The sequence below is a fragment of the Entelurus aequoreus genome, linkage group LG15, assembly GCF_033978785.1.
Source record: "Entelurus aequoreus isolate RoL-2023_Sb linkage group LG15, RoL_Eaeq_v1.1, whole genome shotgun sequence".
Lineage (NCBI taxonomy): Eukaryota > Metazoa > Chordata > Actinopteri > Syngnathiformes > Syngnathidae > Entelurus > Entelurus aequoreus.
The window spans coordinates 31,532,056-31,550,772 of record NC_084745.1 but is presented as its reverse complement, the minus strand read 5'-3'; the positions used below and the strand labels follow the sequence as shown (position 1 = coordinate 31,550,772).

The 18,717-nt window shown below is 38.1% G+C and overlaps 2 protein-coding genes across 9 annotated transcripts in view; both read left to right on the top strand.

The window, feature by feature from the left end:
* The window catches only part of phldb2b (pleckstrin homology-like domain, family B, member 2b), a 100,065-nt gene extending 95,051 nt beyond the window's left edge, over positions 1-5,014 (top strand). For all 5 annotated transcript variants that reach the window (XM_062021218.1, XM_062021219.1, XM_062021217.1 and 2 more), the window contains 2 exons: positions 3,652-3,737; positions 3,811-5,014. In XM_062021218.1, coding sequence (XP_061877202.1) covers positions 3,652-3,737; positions 3,811-3,951 — 227 coding nt within the window. In that variant the 3' untranslated portion in view covers positions 3,952-5,014. The remainder of the gene's footprint in view (positions 1-3,651; positions 3,738-3,810) is intronic.
* Positions 5,015-5,506: 492 nt separating this feature from the next.
* Positions 5,507-18,717, top strand: part of LOC133630010 (TLC domain-containing protein 4-B-like) — a 30,482-nt gene continuing 17,271 nt past the window's right edge. Inside the window, exons 1-2 of one of the 4 annotated variants that reach the window (XM_062021214.1) lie at positions 5,507-5,539; positions 17,576-17,703. The gene's annotated coding sequence lies outside the window, so the exon portion shown is untranslated. Of the gene's footprint in view, positions 5,540-5,720; positions 6,151-6,286; positions 6,306-17,575; positions 17,704-18,717 lie in introns of those variants that run through there. The other 3 variants (XM_062021213.1, XM_062021215.1, XM_062021216.1) reach the window with 3 other exon arrangements.

Below are 18,717 nucleotides of genomic sequence, written 5' to 3'. Positions count from 1 at the left end.
AACATGGCAAAAGAAGAACACAAAGGTTTAAAAAACACCTACAATCTGAAATATCACTCTTTTGCAGAACTTTGTTGTAAAAATTTGCTTTCGCGTCTGTCCCTAACACCCGCGTTTTAGGTTGGCCGCGCTGGAAACAAACCCTGCCGACACTGCTTGGTGACTTGTCTGAGCTGCTGTGATGCAATTACCCTAATAACTTGTATGTCACTCAAAAGCGCAGATTCCAACCATTGAAATATTTGTATAGTTCAAGACTTACGGTAATTTGAAAACAGCACTGCACATCATAATGGCGTCTACAGTTTCGATGTTAAAGGTCTAAAAAATTATTTGGAAACGTCCGGCGTGTCGAATTGAAAATCTTAACGAGCTGTAAACAGTTTGTGGGCCATAGTTGGCCCAGATCTGGATTAGACGGTGCTTCTTTTATGAAACTGGCCAATTGCTGTCACTTCCGGGTGCTTTCCCCAACATATATCATCTGTAATGCAATGTACAGTAATGTGTTTATCATATCATATTTAAGATCAGAGCACACTTATATGGAGGAGAATGTTGTTTGAATTGCTGCTAGACAAAATGAAACACACATTCATGAATAAATAATTTCACATTTTGTCATTAAATAAGGTTTAAAACATGAGATCATTTTGCAAATTGCTGTTTTCGTCTCTGAAACTGTGTTTATGTACAGTATGTGCGTGTACACGCTACAACCGTGATTGAAGGTCCTGTCTTTCACCCATGTTCATGAAACGTACACAATAACAATAGCTTTAATAATGTTAACATACAGATAGACATAAGGAGCTAAATGGTAAATGGGTTATACTTGAATAGCGATTTTCTACCTTCAAGGTACTCAATGCGCTTTGACACTATTTCCACATTCACACACACACAGCTGCCATGCAAAGCCCTCAGGACAACCCATCACTACCCATCAGGAGCAAGGGTGAAGTGTCTTGCTCAAGAACATAACGGACGTAACTAGAATGGCAGAAGCCAGGGAATCGAACCAGAAACCCTCAGGTTGTTGGCATGGCATGGCTGCTCTACCAACGGAGCCACGCTGTGAGCAAAACTCCATTTGTAAAAAAATATCGGCAGTGTGTGTAACTATTGTACAGTATAAATACTGTACATGGCGCCTACATGTTTAACTCCTGATAAAAATACGTATTTCAAACCAAAATAACTTTTTGATGTCTTCACATCTCTTATAACATTTAAACATGACAAAAATAAAGATTTCATATATATTGTTATACATATAATCGATATTGACTGATAAGGAAAAAAATACTGTGATCATTTTTTGTTCCCATATCACACAGCTCTGTTGTTTTATTACTGTGGAAGTACTTGCTAAAACATGCCTGATTAATGCATGGTTGGCTGCTTTTGTCAACATCAAATTTGACACCCAAATGCGTCATTTCCATGAAACATAGGTCCATTATTCAAGGATTCAAGGAGCTTTATTGTCTTAAAGGCCTACTGAAATGAATTTTTTTTATTTAAACGGGGATAGCAGATCTATTCTATGTGTCATACTTGATCATTTCGCGATATTGCCATATTTTTGCTGAAAGGATTTAGTATAGAACAACGACGATAAAGATTGCAACTTTTGGTATCTGATAAAAAAAAGGCTTGCACCTACCGGAAGTAGCGTGACGTAGTCAGTTGAACATATACGCAAAGTTCCCTATTGTTTACAATGATGGCCGCATGAAGTGAGGGAGATTCGGACCGAGAAAGCGACAATTTCCCCATTAATTTGAGCGAGGATGAAAGATTTGTGGATGAGTAAAGTGCAAGTGAAGGACTAGTGGGGAGTTGAAGCTATTCGGATAGGGAAGATGCTGTGAGAGCCGGGGGTGACCTGATATTCAGCTGGGAATGACTACAACAGTAAATAAACACAAGACATATATATACTCTATTAGCCACAACACAACCAGGCTTATATTTAATATGCCACAAATTAATCCTGCATAAAAACACCTGCGTGTTTGTTATGCTAGCTCCTAGCTCCTCTGCTAGCTCCTAGCTCCATAGAACACGCCAATACAATTCAAACACCTGATCAACACACACAATCACTCAGCCCAAAAGACCGTTTACCTAACCCAAGGTTCATAAAGCTTATATATTTAAAAAAAGTTACGTACGTGACGCGCACATACGGTCAAGTTATCGAATGTTTAGCAGCCAAGGCTGCATACTCACGGTACCTGATATTCAGCTGGGAATGACTACAACAGTAAATAAACACAAGACATATATATACTCTATTAGCCACAACACAACCAGGCTTATATTTAATATGCCACAAATTAATCCTGCATAATAACACCTGCGTGTTTGTTATGCTAGCTCCTAGCTCCTCTGCTAGCTCCTAGCTCCATAGAACACGCCAATACAATTCAAACACCTGATCAACACACACAATCACTCAGCCCAAAAGACCGTTCACCTAACCCAAGGTTCATAAAGCTTATATATTTTTAAAAAGTTACGTACGTGACGCGCACGTAGGTACGGTACGTGTTATGCTAGCTCCTCTGCTAGCTCCTAGCTCCATAGAACACGCCAATACAATTCAAACACATGATCAACACACACAATCACTCAGCCCAAAAGACCGTTCACCTAACCCAAGGTTCATAAAGCTTATATATTTTAAAAAAGTTACGTACATACGCAAAAAAAAGCCAAAGCTGCATACTCACAGTAGCACGTCTGCGTCTTTGTCATCCAAATCAAAGTAATCCTGGTAAGAGTCTGTGTTGTCCCAGTTCTCTACAGGCGTCTGTGTATCCAAGTCAAATGTCCTCCTGGTTAGAGTCTCTGTTATCCGAGTTCTTCCATCTTGACTGCATCTTTCGGGAATGTAAACAAAGAAGCGCCGGCTGTGTACTGTTGTGGCTGACTACGTTCGAAAAATACGTCCATTTCGCACCGACAACTTTCTTCTTTGCTTGCTCAGCTTCCTTCTTCATAATGCAATGAACATGATTGAAACAGATTCACGAACACAGATGTCCAGAATACTGTGGAATTATGAAATGAAAACAGAGCTTTTTCGTATTGGCTTCAATGTGGAAGGCATACCCGTGTTCGCCGGTCTACGTCACGCGCATACGTCATCCTCAGAGGCGTTTCGAACCGGAAGTTTAGCGGCAAATTTAAAATGTCACTTTATAAGTTAACCCGGCCGTATTGGCATGTGTTATAATGTTAAGATTTCATCATTGATATATAAACTATCAGACTGCGTGGTCGGTAGTAGTGGGTTTCAGTAGGCCTTTAATAGCACACAACAGTACCCGAGGGCCCAGATTAATCCCAACAACTTCCACAAGAAAATAGTATAATACCTGGGATTTATATAGCGCTTTTCTAAGTACCCAAAGTCGCTTTACATGTTAAAAACCCATCATTCATTCACACCTGGTGGTGGTAAGCTACTTTCGTAGCCACAGCTGCCCTCGGGTAGACTGACGGTATGTACATAATCATTTCAATAAAGTAGGATATAAAAAGATTTCAAACATAATACATTGTGGTCCTGTAGTGCAAATAGAACACAGGAGTAGCTGGGACTACCTCACTGTGATAGATTCCTTCCGTATTTTCTAGACAAGCATGAGGCCAAGCTGAAAGGAGTGATCTACTTCCAAGCCATAGAAGAAGTGTATTACGACCACCTGAAGAATGCACATAAGGTAAGAAGAGGGAAAGGCTTCACATGCTCATATTCTGTCAGTCTTATTTCAAATATTGACTTTTCTCCTTTAGAGCCCCAACCCCTCGCTCACATTCAGCGTCAAGACTCACGACAGGGTCTACTACATGGTGGCCCCCTCCCCTGAGGCCATGAGGATTTGGATGGACGTGATTGTTACAGGCGCTGAAGGGTACACACAGTTCATGTTGTAGTTTAAAAAAAAAAACTTTTTAGTGGAATATCTATCTTCTACGTGGACAAATAGCCTTGATGTACCAGTATAAGACATCTATTTTTAACTTTTAACTTGCTTCATTTTGCAAGACTATACTACTACTGTCTACCTCCATTTTCACATGGCAGTAAAATACTACATTGACTTGGAAAATAAGGAATTGGTTATTAGTCTTTTTGTGAGCACAAAAGCTAGGATTTTGCTAAGAACATCTTATCTTGTTATTTTTCTACTGGTACCCTCAGGTGTTAACTGTGTACAATAATGTGCGTCATGTGTATATACTGTATATAAACGTGTGAATTTATGCACACATGTGCTCTAAAGTGCCTCTATGAGTGTATGCCTGTGCGAATTACTGTGAGCTTCTAATGCAGCTCCAACGGTGCTTCTTTCTAGTATTGAACAACACACGCAGTATTCCACGAAGGATATAAAGCTCACCCTCACATTTACAATTTTGTTATTTCTAATCATTTTAATCAACTAGGATGCTATTTGTGCCTTGTTTAACACTCATATACGTGTAACAGTATTTTTATATGCTTATATTTTTAAGTGCTATTTGTTTCTATATACTCTCTGTAGTATCGCCTGTGCTGAGAAAATAGTGGCCTATTACCAACCACTCAAAAGGCCAAACATTTTTTTTAAATGACGGTACGTGTGTAATATAATATAAAAACTGGTTTGTATCTTGCTGATTATTGTGAATTTGTTTTTTTGTTTTATTAGCACTAATTTAATGTTTATATTTGTGCACTATAGCAACATTTAATAGTTTCTTGCTTGTAATATTGTATTGGTGCATTCACATCAACTTTTCTCATGGAGTTCTTGACCAAAGTTTATGTACGTAAATAGTGCGTGAGGTTGCTTTTAAGTGTTTTTATTGACTGCAATAGGATCCAAATATCAATTTTTACACGTTCCAAGCACATCTCAATGTTCCTGTCATTTTACCTTGTAATTGCCAACATGATTGCATGTATGTTCATTTTTATATCACGATTCAATTAATAAACATATCTATTATTCTTGTTATGATTCCAGTGTTTTAAAAACCAAGTCTCTTAAAAAATGACTTGTTCACCTCTCCTGTAAAAAAATATAAAATTGGTTGATCATGTGGTTAATCAAGGTACTGTGTTGTGGTTTTTGCAATATACATGTCATATATCGTTTGGCTACTTGCATGCATAAACAAATGTTAAAATGTGATTTAAAAATATCCAGACAGAAGGATTTCAACATCAGACATTCAGACATGCGCAGTAAGTCCCTTGAAAATGTGTCCCACGGACCGGGGGGGGGGGGGTAATTTTTATTTATTTTTTTCATAAAGAAATACAATCAGGTGTGCTTACGGACTGTATCCCTGCAGACTGTATTGATCTATATTGATATATAATGTATATATTGTGTTTTTAATGTTGATTTAATAAAAAAATTAAAACTTTTTTTTTTTTTTTCCTTGTGCGGCCCGGTACCAATCGGTACCGGTCCGCGGCCCGGTGGTTGGGGACCACTGACCTAGAGAACTGCCATTAACTCGAGGCATGGGCGTGAGTACCGTTAATTGCCCAAGAAGTATCCATTTTTTTCAGTTACACAATAAGAATAGGAAATGACATCGCAATTGAATTTAATATATTTACAAAATGTACTACATATCCTACTTCTATGGTAATTTACCCGGTTTGTCCAAATGCAACACAGCTGCTAACAACCGGATGCTACATTCTTGTTAAGCCTAGCGCTTCTTGACAGTGCTTTTACTGCTTGCCAACCTCGACTAACATAAATCTAACAATACAAAAATTGAGAACACCTTAATGTGAACTTTTAAATGTTACAGAGTTTCTTTGTACAACGTCACTAACGTCCTGTAGGTCACACTGTGACACAGGTGTTTTGTATGGGCATACAATATGACGTGTTTCTCTTCCCCGCCACCCTCCCTTATTCTGACTGCTTTGGCGTTGTCTTAATTCTAATTTGTGCAAATTAAGTTACTGAGTATGAATGTATCGCCAAGTCGAGAAGCAGACTGATTAATTTGGGCTGGTGAAGAACTCGACCGCGTTAAAACTATTTATCACTACATATCCCAGAATGCATCTGCAACATCCTGTTGTCACTTCACTCTTCCTGGCTTCTCTGGTGGCAGTCACTGGTAAGTGCTCAAGTTGCTATTTTGTGTCATATTTAAGTGGCAGTTTATTGACGGTGGTGTATTGGTTGTGTTAAGACAACAGTTAGGCGTATAATTGTTGTTTAAATACTGTTAGCTAGGTCACGTGGACAATCCCGAAAGTCCCAAAGCTCCTGGTACGTCAGTCTTTGAGGGTCAACAGATGTAAAGCTTGTATTTAAGCGTTTTTTGTAGGAGGTCCTTTATAAAGAGCAGAGTGCGTTTGTCATAAAGGTACTGTAGTGATTGATGACAAGCATTCTTATGCAGTGGCTTGGTCCCTAAAAAGAGCGGAGTGCTTCTGACACAAGACATTGAAACAACGTTCAGAACTTGTTGAATTAGGTACTGATCGATGTTGAGCAACTCAAACAACTTTGAAACATGTTTTTTATGACATTTAATCAATGCCAGGTTCTGACGTTGATTTGACCATTGAATTTTGGTCACATGTCAACTAGAGATGTCCGATATTATCGGCCGATAAATGCTTTAAAATATAATATCGGAAATTATCTGTATAGGTTTCAAAATTATCGGTATCGGTTTCAAAAAGTAAAATGTATGACTTTTTAAAACGCCGCTGTGTACACGGACGTGGGGAGAAGTACAGAGCGCCAATAAACCTTAAAGGCACTGCCTTTGCATGCCAGCCCAATCACATATTATCTACGGCTTTTCACACACACAAGTGAATGCAATGCATACTTGGTCAACAGCCATACAGGTCACACTGATGGTGACCGTATAAACAACTTTAACACTGTTACAAATATGCGCCACACTCAACCCACACCAAACAAGAATGACAAACACATTTCGGGAGAACATCCGCACCGTAACACAACGTAAACACAACAGAACAAATACCCAGAACCCCTTGCAGCACTAACTCTTCCGGGACGCTACAATATACACCCCGCTACCCCCTAACCCCCCACCTTAATCCCGCCCACCTCAACCTCCTCATGCTCTCTCAGGGAGAGCATGTCCCAAATTCCAAGCTGCTGTTTTGAGGCATGTTAAAAAAAAATAATGCACTTTGTGACTTCAATAATAAATATGGCAGTGGTATGTTGGCACTTTTTTCCAACCCTTGAGTTGATTTATTTTGGAAAACCTTGTTACATTGTTTAGTGCATCCAGCAGGGCATCACAACAAAATTAGGCATACTAATGTGTTAATTCCACGACTGTATTTATCGGTATCGGTTGACATCGGAATCGGTAATTAAGAGTTGGACAATATCGGAATATCGGATATCGGCAAAAAAGCCATTATCGGACATCTCTAATCCCAACCAATATTCTACAACACGAATGCAACGTTGAAACAACATGCTTTTTGACAACATTTACTTAATGTCAGGTTCTGATGTTGATTTAATCATTTAATTTTGGTTATTTCCCAACCAACAACGTTGATCCAACGTTAGACATCAATTTTACAAACAGAACGGTTTTGCAATGTTGTTTGGAAGTCAGCTTGAAAGGCCGTGTAGGGATAATCAACATTGGTCTTTTGCCTGCTGAAGAGGCTCTTTGACTAGAACAGGGGTCCCCAAACTACGGCCGGATACGGCCCGCCATCGTCCAAAACGCGGGAAGTCCCAAGTTTAAAAAAATATATATATATTTATATATATTTTTTCTTTATCTTTTTTTTTTTTTTAATCTGAAAAAAAAAAAATAATAATAATAATAATCTGTCCTTTCTAATCCATTTTCTACCGCTTGTTACTCTCGGGGTCTAGACTCTCAGGCAAATCATATTGTCAAAAAATGCATTTTCCCATTGATAACGTGACATCGCGCTTGTGCCGCAGTGTCAGTCAATTAGTGCGCAAGGAATTTATATATACAGACAGGCCCCCGGCCAAATTTTTTTAACCCAATGCGGCCCCCGAGTCAAAAGGATTGGGGACGCCTAGACTAGAGTTTCTATCAGTGTGTCCTTAAAAAGAGCAGAGATTTATTTCATATGGATCAGGGGTGTCAAACTCCTTTTAGATCGGGGGCCACATTGAGAAAAATCTACTCCCAAGTGGGCCGGACGAGTAAAATCATGGCCCGATAACTCAAAAATAAAGACAACTTCAGATTGTTTTCTTTGTTTAAAAATAGAACAAGCACATTCTGAAATTGTACAAATCATAATGTTGTTGTTGTTTTTTTACACTTACATGTTACGGTTAATAGTATATATACTTAATTTTTGTCATTATTTATATTTTTTTAAGAAATTATGTGATAATGTGCATTAGTCAACTCATTGGTGTTAATTTTCAGTCTATCAAGATATAAAAATTATATCAATATCAAATTACAGGATGTTATTTATGTAGTTCAGGGATGTCAAACTGGTTTTCATTGAGGGCCACATCGCAGTTATGGCTGCCATCAGAGGGCCGCTTGTAACAGCGAATCATGTATGAATTAGCCTATGGGTGTCATTATTAGTTATATATTTATATTTTTTTTAAGTAGACTGTCGATTTTACAGTAAAAGTTTACATTTACAAAATTTTACTGTAAAATATGGTGTTTTTTCTGTTTTTTTACAACATTTTACGATAAATAGAAAAACAGTACTACTGTTTTTTTGGGGGGTGTTTACGGAGAAAGCTGGCAGCTTAGTAGCCAGAATTTTTGTGTTAAGTTCACATTGGTTTTTACAACATTATATTGTTAATGGAAAAACAGTTCAAGTTCTTTTTTTATTCTGGCAACAAAGCTGCCAGTTTTTCTACCATTGAAACAAATGTACCTATGTCTTTCCATTTACAGTAATACACCGTTAAAAACAACAACCGTAGATTTTACTGTCAAAAACTGGTAGTTCAGTGAACAGAATTTTAATGCAAAAAACAGTAGTAATTTTTTTCAATTTACAGTAATATGCTGTAAAGAACAATGTAACATTTATTGTAATTTGTATTACTTTGATGGGTAGTTTGCTGTAAAGTGAAGTATTTATTTTTATTCAGACAAAAACATGTTTGGAAAGTATGATAATATACTGTAATATTTGTTGCAATATTGGATACTATTAAAGTTTAAAAGGTATGCAATTTCAAGCAGTACATATATTTTTTCTGTCAAAATGAAAAAAATCTATTACATTTGGTGAGAAAATATTATACATATCATGGGGCGGTATAGCTCGGTTGGTAGAGCGGCCGTGCCAGCAACTTGAGGGTTGCAGGTTCGATCCCCGCTTCCGCCATCCTAGTCACTGCCGTTGTGTTCTTGGGCAAGACACTTTACCCACCTGCTCCCAGTGCCACCCACACTGGTTTGAATGTAACTTAGATATTGGGTTTCACTATGTAAAGCGCTTTGAGTCACTTGAGAAAAAGCGCTATATAAATGTAATTCACTTCACATTTCCAGGTGTTTGCGGGTCAGATAAAATGATGGCGCGGGCCAGAACTGGCCCCCGGCCCTTGAGTTTGACACCTGACGTAGTGTGATCATTTTCCTTGACTGATGTACTAACATCATGTGGTTTATTTTTTACATATGTAGCATCATCTACAAAGATACAAAGAATTGCTACTGCGACATCCAGTTAACACATTTTAGAGCAGTGGTTCTCAATGTAGGCAGTGCGCCCCCCAGGGGGTTGACCTTCAGCAAAACAAAAGAGACAATAAATGTTTGCCACAGCGATCTGGTAGAAGAGCTGCTATTGCATTTCCTGGTGTGAAATTAAACAAAAAAGTAAAAATGGGAAAAAATTACAGCGAAATAAATAAAGTGAAATTACTGAAATGTTATAGATAACCAATAAATAACAGAAAAATGTTATTAACCAATGAGTCTTGATGTTTGTTTTAGTTTTATCCTTACACGTAGATCTGTTTTGATTCTAAAGATACACGTATTTGACTGCAAACCATGTTATTGTCAGATTATTGTCACACAGTGTGTATATATATATATATATATATATATATATATATATATATATATATATATATATATATATATATATATATATATATATATATATATATATATATATATATATATATATATATATATATATATATATATATATATATAGTAGTGTATATATATATATATATATATATACATTTTGTATATATATATATATATATATATATATATATATATATATATATATATATATATATATATATATATATATATATATATAGTAGTGTATATGATGGGGGAGGGGGGCACAAAGCCATTCTAATAGGCCAAAGGGAGAACCACTGATATAGAGGATCTTTGTCTAGTGATTTTTGCAATGTGTCTCTAAAAAGAGTAAAGTCATTCTGTCATATAAGTACTGTAGTGATTGATGACACGCATTTTATGCAGTGGCTTGGTCGTTAAAAAATTGCACAGAGCTGCTGTCATGAGGCCTTTCAGGAATTTTAGGTTCCTGGAACAATTCATTCCTGGAGCTAAAGGTTCTTGTAGAAGTGTGTGGTTTGTGTTTTTACCACAATTCACAATTCAGGGCAGTTTATATAAATCAGGCTAATGACGTATGGAGTGATACAATATGATTCTACACAGATACTACGTAAAATAAACACTTAAACAGACAATATTAGGCCATAATTATTTTTACTTAAGTGTAATAAGTAAATGAAATACAAAGCAATACGATACAAAACTACATGGTTTTAAAAACAAAGTGTACCGGATTTTACAGAAGATGTCAGAAAGTAGTCCTCTCAGTAAATGATGAATTAATGAGAGTTTGGCGAGTCCTTATGGTCTATTTTTGAGGTAAATAACAATATATAAAGAATTGATGTCAGTGCTTATCTCACGGCAATCAATCAATCAATCAATCAATGTTTATTTATATAGCCCTAAATCACAAGTGTCTCAAAGGGCTGTACAAGCCACAACGACATCCTCGGTGTCGAGTGGGTCTGACATAATATTGTGAAAGTCCAACACATCAGCGAAAGTCCAGTCCATGGTGTCAGCATTAGGTTCACTTGGGTTGAGACGATTAACAACACAAATGGCGTGTCACTGACTTCTTTTCCAGCATGTAACTAAGTAAATAGTGAATATTTGATGTTATTTAACTTTGTTCCATTCGTCCTTCATTTCACATTTCTCTTTCTAACTACGAGGTCGGAGTCCCAGCTCACAGCTCGCCTCGTTGCTTTAAAATCCGGCTGAATATTTTATATTCCTTTGTAAATACATTTAAAAGAGTCCATCCACTTCACGTAGGTTTGCGTATTGAAATGGCATTGATAAAAGTTCTTAAACAACAATAAACTGCATAGTTTTAAGACTAAGGCTAAGTGAAAACACTAGCACAAAATGCTCCACAAAAGTTCCTGCAATCGAAAGTTCCTTTCGTTCTGCTTTCTATCCTTTGTCAAATATGTTGTAAAAGAAATAGACAAGAAATAAGACATAAACAAGTTGTCCTCGCATACTGTAATAGCTGATAAAACTTTGTGTAATAAGTTTTAGAAACGGCCCAACTGTGTTCAACCATCAGCGTTTCTAGGGTTCCTGGGAACTCCCGAAAGTCCCACCTCGCTACTAGGAACTAAAAATTGTTCCTAAAGAACTACAGGGGCCCCTAGTGCCGCTCACACTGGTGAATGAATGATGGGTGGTGGTCAGAGGGGCAGTAGGCGCAAACTGGCAACCACGCTTCCGTCAATCTACCCCAGGGTAGCTGTGGCTACAAATGTAGCTACACCAGGTGTGAATGTGGAGTGAATGAATGATGGGTTCCCACTTCTCTGTGAAGTACTTTGAGTGTCTAGAAAAGCACTATATAAATCTAATCCATTATTATTATTATATCTACCCGGGTAGTATTTGGTGGAAACACAAGTACTTTATTAGTTTATTCAATAAGCTCTGTGGATTGATGGAGGGAGTTTTAAGTTCGAAGAAAAAGAGGTTGCTAACTTCAAACTTGCTATTTGTTGTGTACAAGCTTGCCAGTTGTGCAGAATACAGAGATATGGCTAACCAGTTTGGAGTACACAAATGCAGAGTGAAAACATTTGTGTATGCTTTCTTCTTTGCGTTGTAATATTCCTGCTTCACTATCTTACGTCTCAATCGTTGGGAGTCCGAATGTAGCCATGGTATCATACATTTCCTTCGCTACCTTTTTAAATAAATCTCAATTTCTTTTTTCTCCCATCGTTGCACTACAAAATGTTACATTCTTTTAATTTGTGAAGCATATAGCATATGTCCTCTTTATTCCAGTTGTTGCTTTTGTTTTTATTGAACGGGATTTGCTTCCTGGTTATATCCCGCACGTTGAGACTGGCTCATGTGCGATACGGAGGGGTTCCCTGCGTTGTCACACACCTACTCGAGAGATCTGGGGCCGTATTTATCAAGCTTCTTAGAATTACTCCTAAAAAGCCTGCTAAGAGTTGACTTAAGAGTAAATAAATTATTCCCTGAAAGCTGCACTTAAAAGTTAGTTATCAAGCGTCTCACTCACACTTTCAGCGAAGTGTAGGACTGAATCTTAAGTGTCACACTCAGAGCTGAATTACGACATTACTATGTGCCGTAAACGGAATTTTAGGTGACGTAATTTCTGGGTCCATAGAAATGACCAATCACGGAAGGGAATCCCTTGTCTAAGAATAAAGAAACATCTTAGAAATAGTTAAGTGGACAATGGGAGTGTATATTTTGACAATAAACTACAAAATAATACAAAACAAACTAGTCCCCACCCGCACTTACGCTACCGCTCCCTCTCTTCTCTCGCCCACACACTCACTGACGTCACTCACCTCACACATACGCTACTCTCATAACATTTTCTTTCCAATTCATTAATTAGGCAACTAATTTGAAACTGGTGTGGGTGGCTCTATATATACTAGCCCACTGCAGCCACATGCAGAAATCAACAAGGAATGGAAAATTATTAAATCTGTGACAAAAATAATACCCGCTCTGTCTAAACGTTTGATCAGCTGCTCGTCATCAAACAAAGCCAGGACATCCTTCCGCTCCCTGAACGTTCGCACACGTCTCTCTCGCCTCAGTGCCATCCCCCGCTGGCAACTCCTAACCACTTAAGACACCTCTGAAGGTCTCTTAAATATCGTGGAGAGTAGGAGTGATTCTTAGACTTAAAGGCCTACTGAAATGAATTTTTTTTATTTAAACGGGGATAGCAGATCTATTCTATGTGTCATACTTGATCATTTCGCGATATTGCCATATTTTTGCTGAAAGGATTTAGTATAGAACAACGACGATAAAGATCGCAACTTTTGGTATCTGATAAAAAAAAGGCTTGCCCCTACCGGAAGTAGCGTGACGTAGTCAATTGAACATGTACGCAAAGTTCCCTATTGTTTACAATGATGGCCGCATGAAGTGAGAGAGATTCGGACCGAGAAAGCGACAATTTCCCCATTAATTTGAGCGAGGATGAAAGATTTGTGGATGAGTAAAGTGCAAGTGAAGGACTAGTGGGGAGTTGAAGCTATTCAGATAGGGAAGATGCTGTGAGAGCCGGGGGTGACCTGATATTCAGCTGGGAATGACTACAACAGTAAATAAACACAAGACATATATATACTCTATTAGCCACAACACAACCAGGCTTATATTTAATATGCCACAAATTAATCCTGCATAAAAACACCTACGTGTTTGTTATGCTAGCTCCTAGCTCCTCTGCTAGCTCCTAGCTCCATAGAACGCGCCAATACAATTCAAACACCTGATCAACACACACAATCACTCAGCCCAAAAGACTGTTCACCTAACCCAAGGTTCATAAAGCTTATATATTTTTTAAAAGTTACGTACGTGACGCGCACATACGGTCAAGCTATCAAATGTTTAGCAGCCAAGGCTGCATACTCACGGTACCTGATATTCAGCTGGGAATGACTACAACAGTATATAAACACAAGACATATATATACTCTATTAGCCACAACACAACCAGGCTTATATTTAATATGCCACAAATTAATCCTGCATAAAAACACCTACGTGTTTGTTATGCTAGCTCCTAGCTCCTCTGCTAGCTCCTAGCTCCATAGAACACGCCAATACAATTCAAACACCTGATCAACACACACAATCACTCAGCCCAAAAGACAGTTCACCTAACCCAATGTTCATAAAGCTTATATATTTTTAAAAAGTTACGTACGTGACGCGCACATACGGTCAAGCTATCAAATGTTTAGCAGCCAAGGCTGCATACTCACGGTACCTGGTATTCAGCTGGGAATGACTAAAACAGTAAATAAACACAAGACATATATTTACTCTATTAGCCACAACACAACCAGGCTTATATTTAATATGACACAAATTAATCCTGCATAAAAACACCTACGTCTTTGTTATGCTAACTCCTAGCTCCTATGCTAGCTCCTAGCTCCATAGAACACGCCAATACAATTCAAACACCTGATCAACACACACAATCACTCAGCCCAAAAGACCGTTCACCTAACCCAAGGTTCATAAAGCTTATATATTTTAAAAAAGTTACGTACATACGCAAAAAAAAAGTTGCGCACATGCGGTCAAGCGATCAAATGTTTAGAAGCCAAAGCTGCATACTCACGGTAGCACGTCTGCGTCTTTGTCATCCAAATCAAAGTAATCCTGGTAAGAGTCTGTGTTGTCCCAGTTCACTACAGGCGTCTGTGTATCGAAGTCAAAAGTCCTCCTGGTTAGAGTCTCTGTTATCAGAGTTCTTCCATCTTGACTGCATCTGTCGGGAATGTAAACAAAGACGCGCCGGCTGTGTACTGTTGTTGCTGACTTCGTTCGAAAAATACGTCCGTTTCGCACCGACAACTTTCTTTGCTTGCTCAGCTTCTTTCTCCATAATGCAATGAACATAATTGCAACAGATTCACGAACACAGATGTCCAGAATACTGTGGAATTATGAAATGAAAACAGAGCTTTTTCGTATTGGCTTCAATGTGGAAGGCATACCCGTGTTCCCCGGGCTACATCACGCACATACGTCATCCTCAGAGGCGCTTCGAACCGGAAGTTTAGCGGCAAATTTAAAATGTCACTTTATAAGTTAACGCGGCCGTATTGGCATGTGTTATAATGTTAAGATTTCATCATTGATATATAAACTATCAGACTACGTGGTCGGTAGTAGTGGGTTTCAGTAGGCCTTTAAGAAAGTTGATAAATAGCTTTTATTCTTAAGTTTGAGAGTAGGACTAAATTTCGCAAATTCTCAGGACTTAAGTGTAAAATGGCACTCTAAGACGCTTGATAAATACGGCCCCTGGTTTTCAATCGCATAATCCAGGTGTGTTAGTCAACTTTTCAAAAAAAACGAACACGATCAGATTAAGGTGTTTTCATGGATAGTAGGATGCTTATTTAGAGCCAAATTATTTGAGAAATCGGACTAATTTAGTGCATGGACACATACTGACTGGGACTTCACGTGTAGGTGCGAAAATACTGAAAACCGAACTTTTTAAGTAATCAGGCTAATTTTGTGTCACCAAGTACCATGATAATGACCAACAATAACATACAGTAGTGTAGTAGCTCTTAAGTATTCATTAACAACAAGGCAGAGGTTTTTAATTTAACAAGTATATTTAATATGTGCAGCATGCTGGTAGCGTGGTTAGTGTGCCTGCCTCACAATACGAAGGTCCTGGGTTCGATCCTGCGCTCGGGATCTTTCTGTGTGGAGTTTGCATGTTCTCCCTGTGACTGCGTGGGTTCCCTCCGGGTACTCCGGCTTCCTCCTACCTCCAAAGACATGGACTGGGGATAGGTTGAATGGCAACACTAAATTGGCCCTAGTGTGTGAATGTTGTCTGTCTGTGTTGGCCCTGTGATGAGGTGGCGACTTGTCCAGGGTGTACCCTGCCTTCCGCCCGAATGCAGCTGAGATAGGCCCCAGCGACCCCAAAAGGGACAAGTGGTAGAAAATGGATGGGATGGATGGATGGATGTTTGGCCACTTAAACTTTACATAATCAACAATGATACTCCATATACAGTTCATATTTACCAGCTTCTTTGGCGTACCACTAGATGGAGCATGCGTACAGTTTGAGAATCACTGATTTCGAGGATATTTGACTAGTGTTTTACAGTAGATCATGCCTAAAATGACCCAAACTATATAGAGGATCTTTGACAAGCATCTTTTTGCATTTGGTGTCATAAGTAGGATCTTTGATTATCGTTTTTTTTTTTTTTGCAGTAGGTACAAAGGAGCTCCTGTAATATAGAGCAGTGGTTCTCAAATGGGGGTACGCGTACCCCTGGGGGTACTTGAAGGTATTCCAAGGGGTACGTGAGATTTTTTTAAAATATTCTAAAAATAGCAACAATTCAAAAATCCTTTATAAATATATTTATTAAATAATACTTCAACAAAATATGAATGTAAGTTCACAAACTGAACATCAAATCAAGTAGGCTATTCCATTCAGTACCATAAACCCAGAGTTTCCCCCATGCCATGATGGTTTGACCCTCACTAAAATGTCTGTCAAAAAGAACTGTGAAAAGAAATGCAACAATGCAATATTCAATGTTGACAGCTAGATTTTTTTTGGACATGTTCCATAAATATTGATGTTAAAGATTTTTTTTTTTTGTGAAGAAATGTTTAGAATTAAGTTAATGAATCCAGATGGATCTCTATTACAATCCCCAAAGAGGGCACTTTAAGTTGATGATTACTTCTATGTGTAGAAATCTTTATTTATAATTGAATCACATGTTTATTTTTCAACAAGTTTTTAGTTATTATATCTTTTTTTCCAAATAGTTCAAGAAAGATCACTACAAATGAGCAATATTTTGCACTGTTATACAATTTAATAAATCAGAAACTGATGACATAGTGCTGTATTTTACTTCTTTATCTCTTTGTTTCAACCAAAAATGCTTAGCTCTGATTAGGGGGTACTTGAATTTAAAAAAATGTTCACAGGGGTACATCGATCACTGAAAAAAGGTTGAGAACCACTGATATAGAGGATCCTTGCTAGTAAAGAGAATAAAAATTAGATACATATGAATAAAACTAGATATAGTTGTGTTTGTATGACCTTAAGTGCTTTCTATTGAGAGCAGTGGGCCATGTTTTTGTTAGAAGTTAAAAAGAGATTTCTATAAATAGTGAGGTTCCTGGATCCATGTTGCTTTAAGAACGCTGCTGTAATTTGAGCCCCATGAAGCATAGGCCGAGAGGCGGGGCCTAAACAGCAACAGACCAATCACAGTCACGCCCCGTGGAAAAAAAATCGTTCCTGTAACCTCTGCAAATATGTATGTTAGCAGTCTGCAAGGTTTATGGATAGACACAACCAGGCTGCAACAGGCGGCGATCTCCAGGCCCGCCGCCCTTTAGCTAGTGTGTGTTGTTGTTTACGTAGCATGGACCGACATGATGGCCGTGGTTGTGTCACGGAGCATGCACCTCTGCAGCCAGCCGTGGGAGCCTTAAGAAGAAGCTGAGGGAGCCCCCAAAAATAAGGCAGGGCGTCTTCATGAAAGTCGTAAGGTGAGTAAACGTTTCTTTAATGTGGCCCAACACACAGTGGTGACGGTGCGTGAGTGATGCATGGCGGCGCGCACGCTCGCTTTGTCGAATACAAAGTGAAAGCAGCCCCGCTGCAGCCTGATGAGACATGGATGGATGTATGCTTGCAGGAATTCCATGTATAAAAAGCGAAGTTCTGTTTGGGGCCGGTGGCATAGTTGCCCCTCAACACGTCTTACACAAGCGCCTTTTTGGCCCAACATACATCCTGTTCATTCTGCCCGAAGCAAGCAAAATGGCATATGTTTTTACGCAATCAACAGCCATAACTTTAGGTGTACCGTGCCTGCTCAATATAATACAGACGCGGGGTTGCTCAGCATCAACCATCACAAATTTAGATTGAACTCTTGTCTTGTATCTAGTTAAAGTGTATATATACAAAGCTGGCTTTGAAACAGCAGCATTCAGTGAAAGAGTCCCCATTCCACTAAAATTACTATTAAAATGTAACAATGAATGGGCATGATAATTTAATGTATTCTTAAAAAAATACTGTCCAAATTGATATTAGCAGCATTAAATTCCAACTTTACAACAGGAGTTTAGAACATTCAGTGATAGGTTTCCCATCCTTTTGAAACTAATAGTACATGGTAACAATGGCTGGACATGATAATCAATGATTGATAGTTAAAATTGTGTGGAATTGTTACAGGATTTAAAACAGGAGTTCACAACATTCAGTGGTAGATTCACACATCCTGTTCAAAATAATATAAACAATGAGTCGTTGACTGTTAATTTTCATCGCAAATGCACTTGTCTGTTCATAAACCTAAAAAATGTCTGTGGGACATCTCTGTATAAACAAACGTCTTTAATCTGTTTAAAACCAGAGGTAGACGTGTCTTCTAATAGTAAATGTGTTGTTATTCTGTATATTGTGTCATTTTATGGTGTTATAGAATGACAAAATAGGATAAGAAAACATATTTGATTACCTGCAATGACACTTTTGTTTTTTTTTATCTT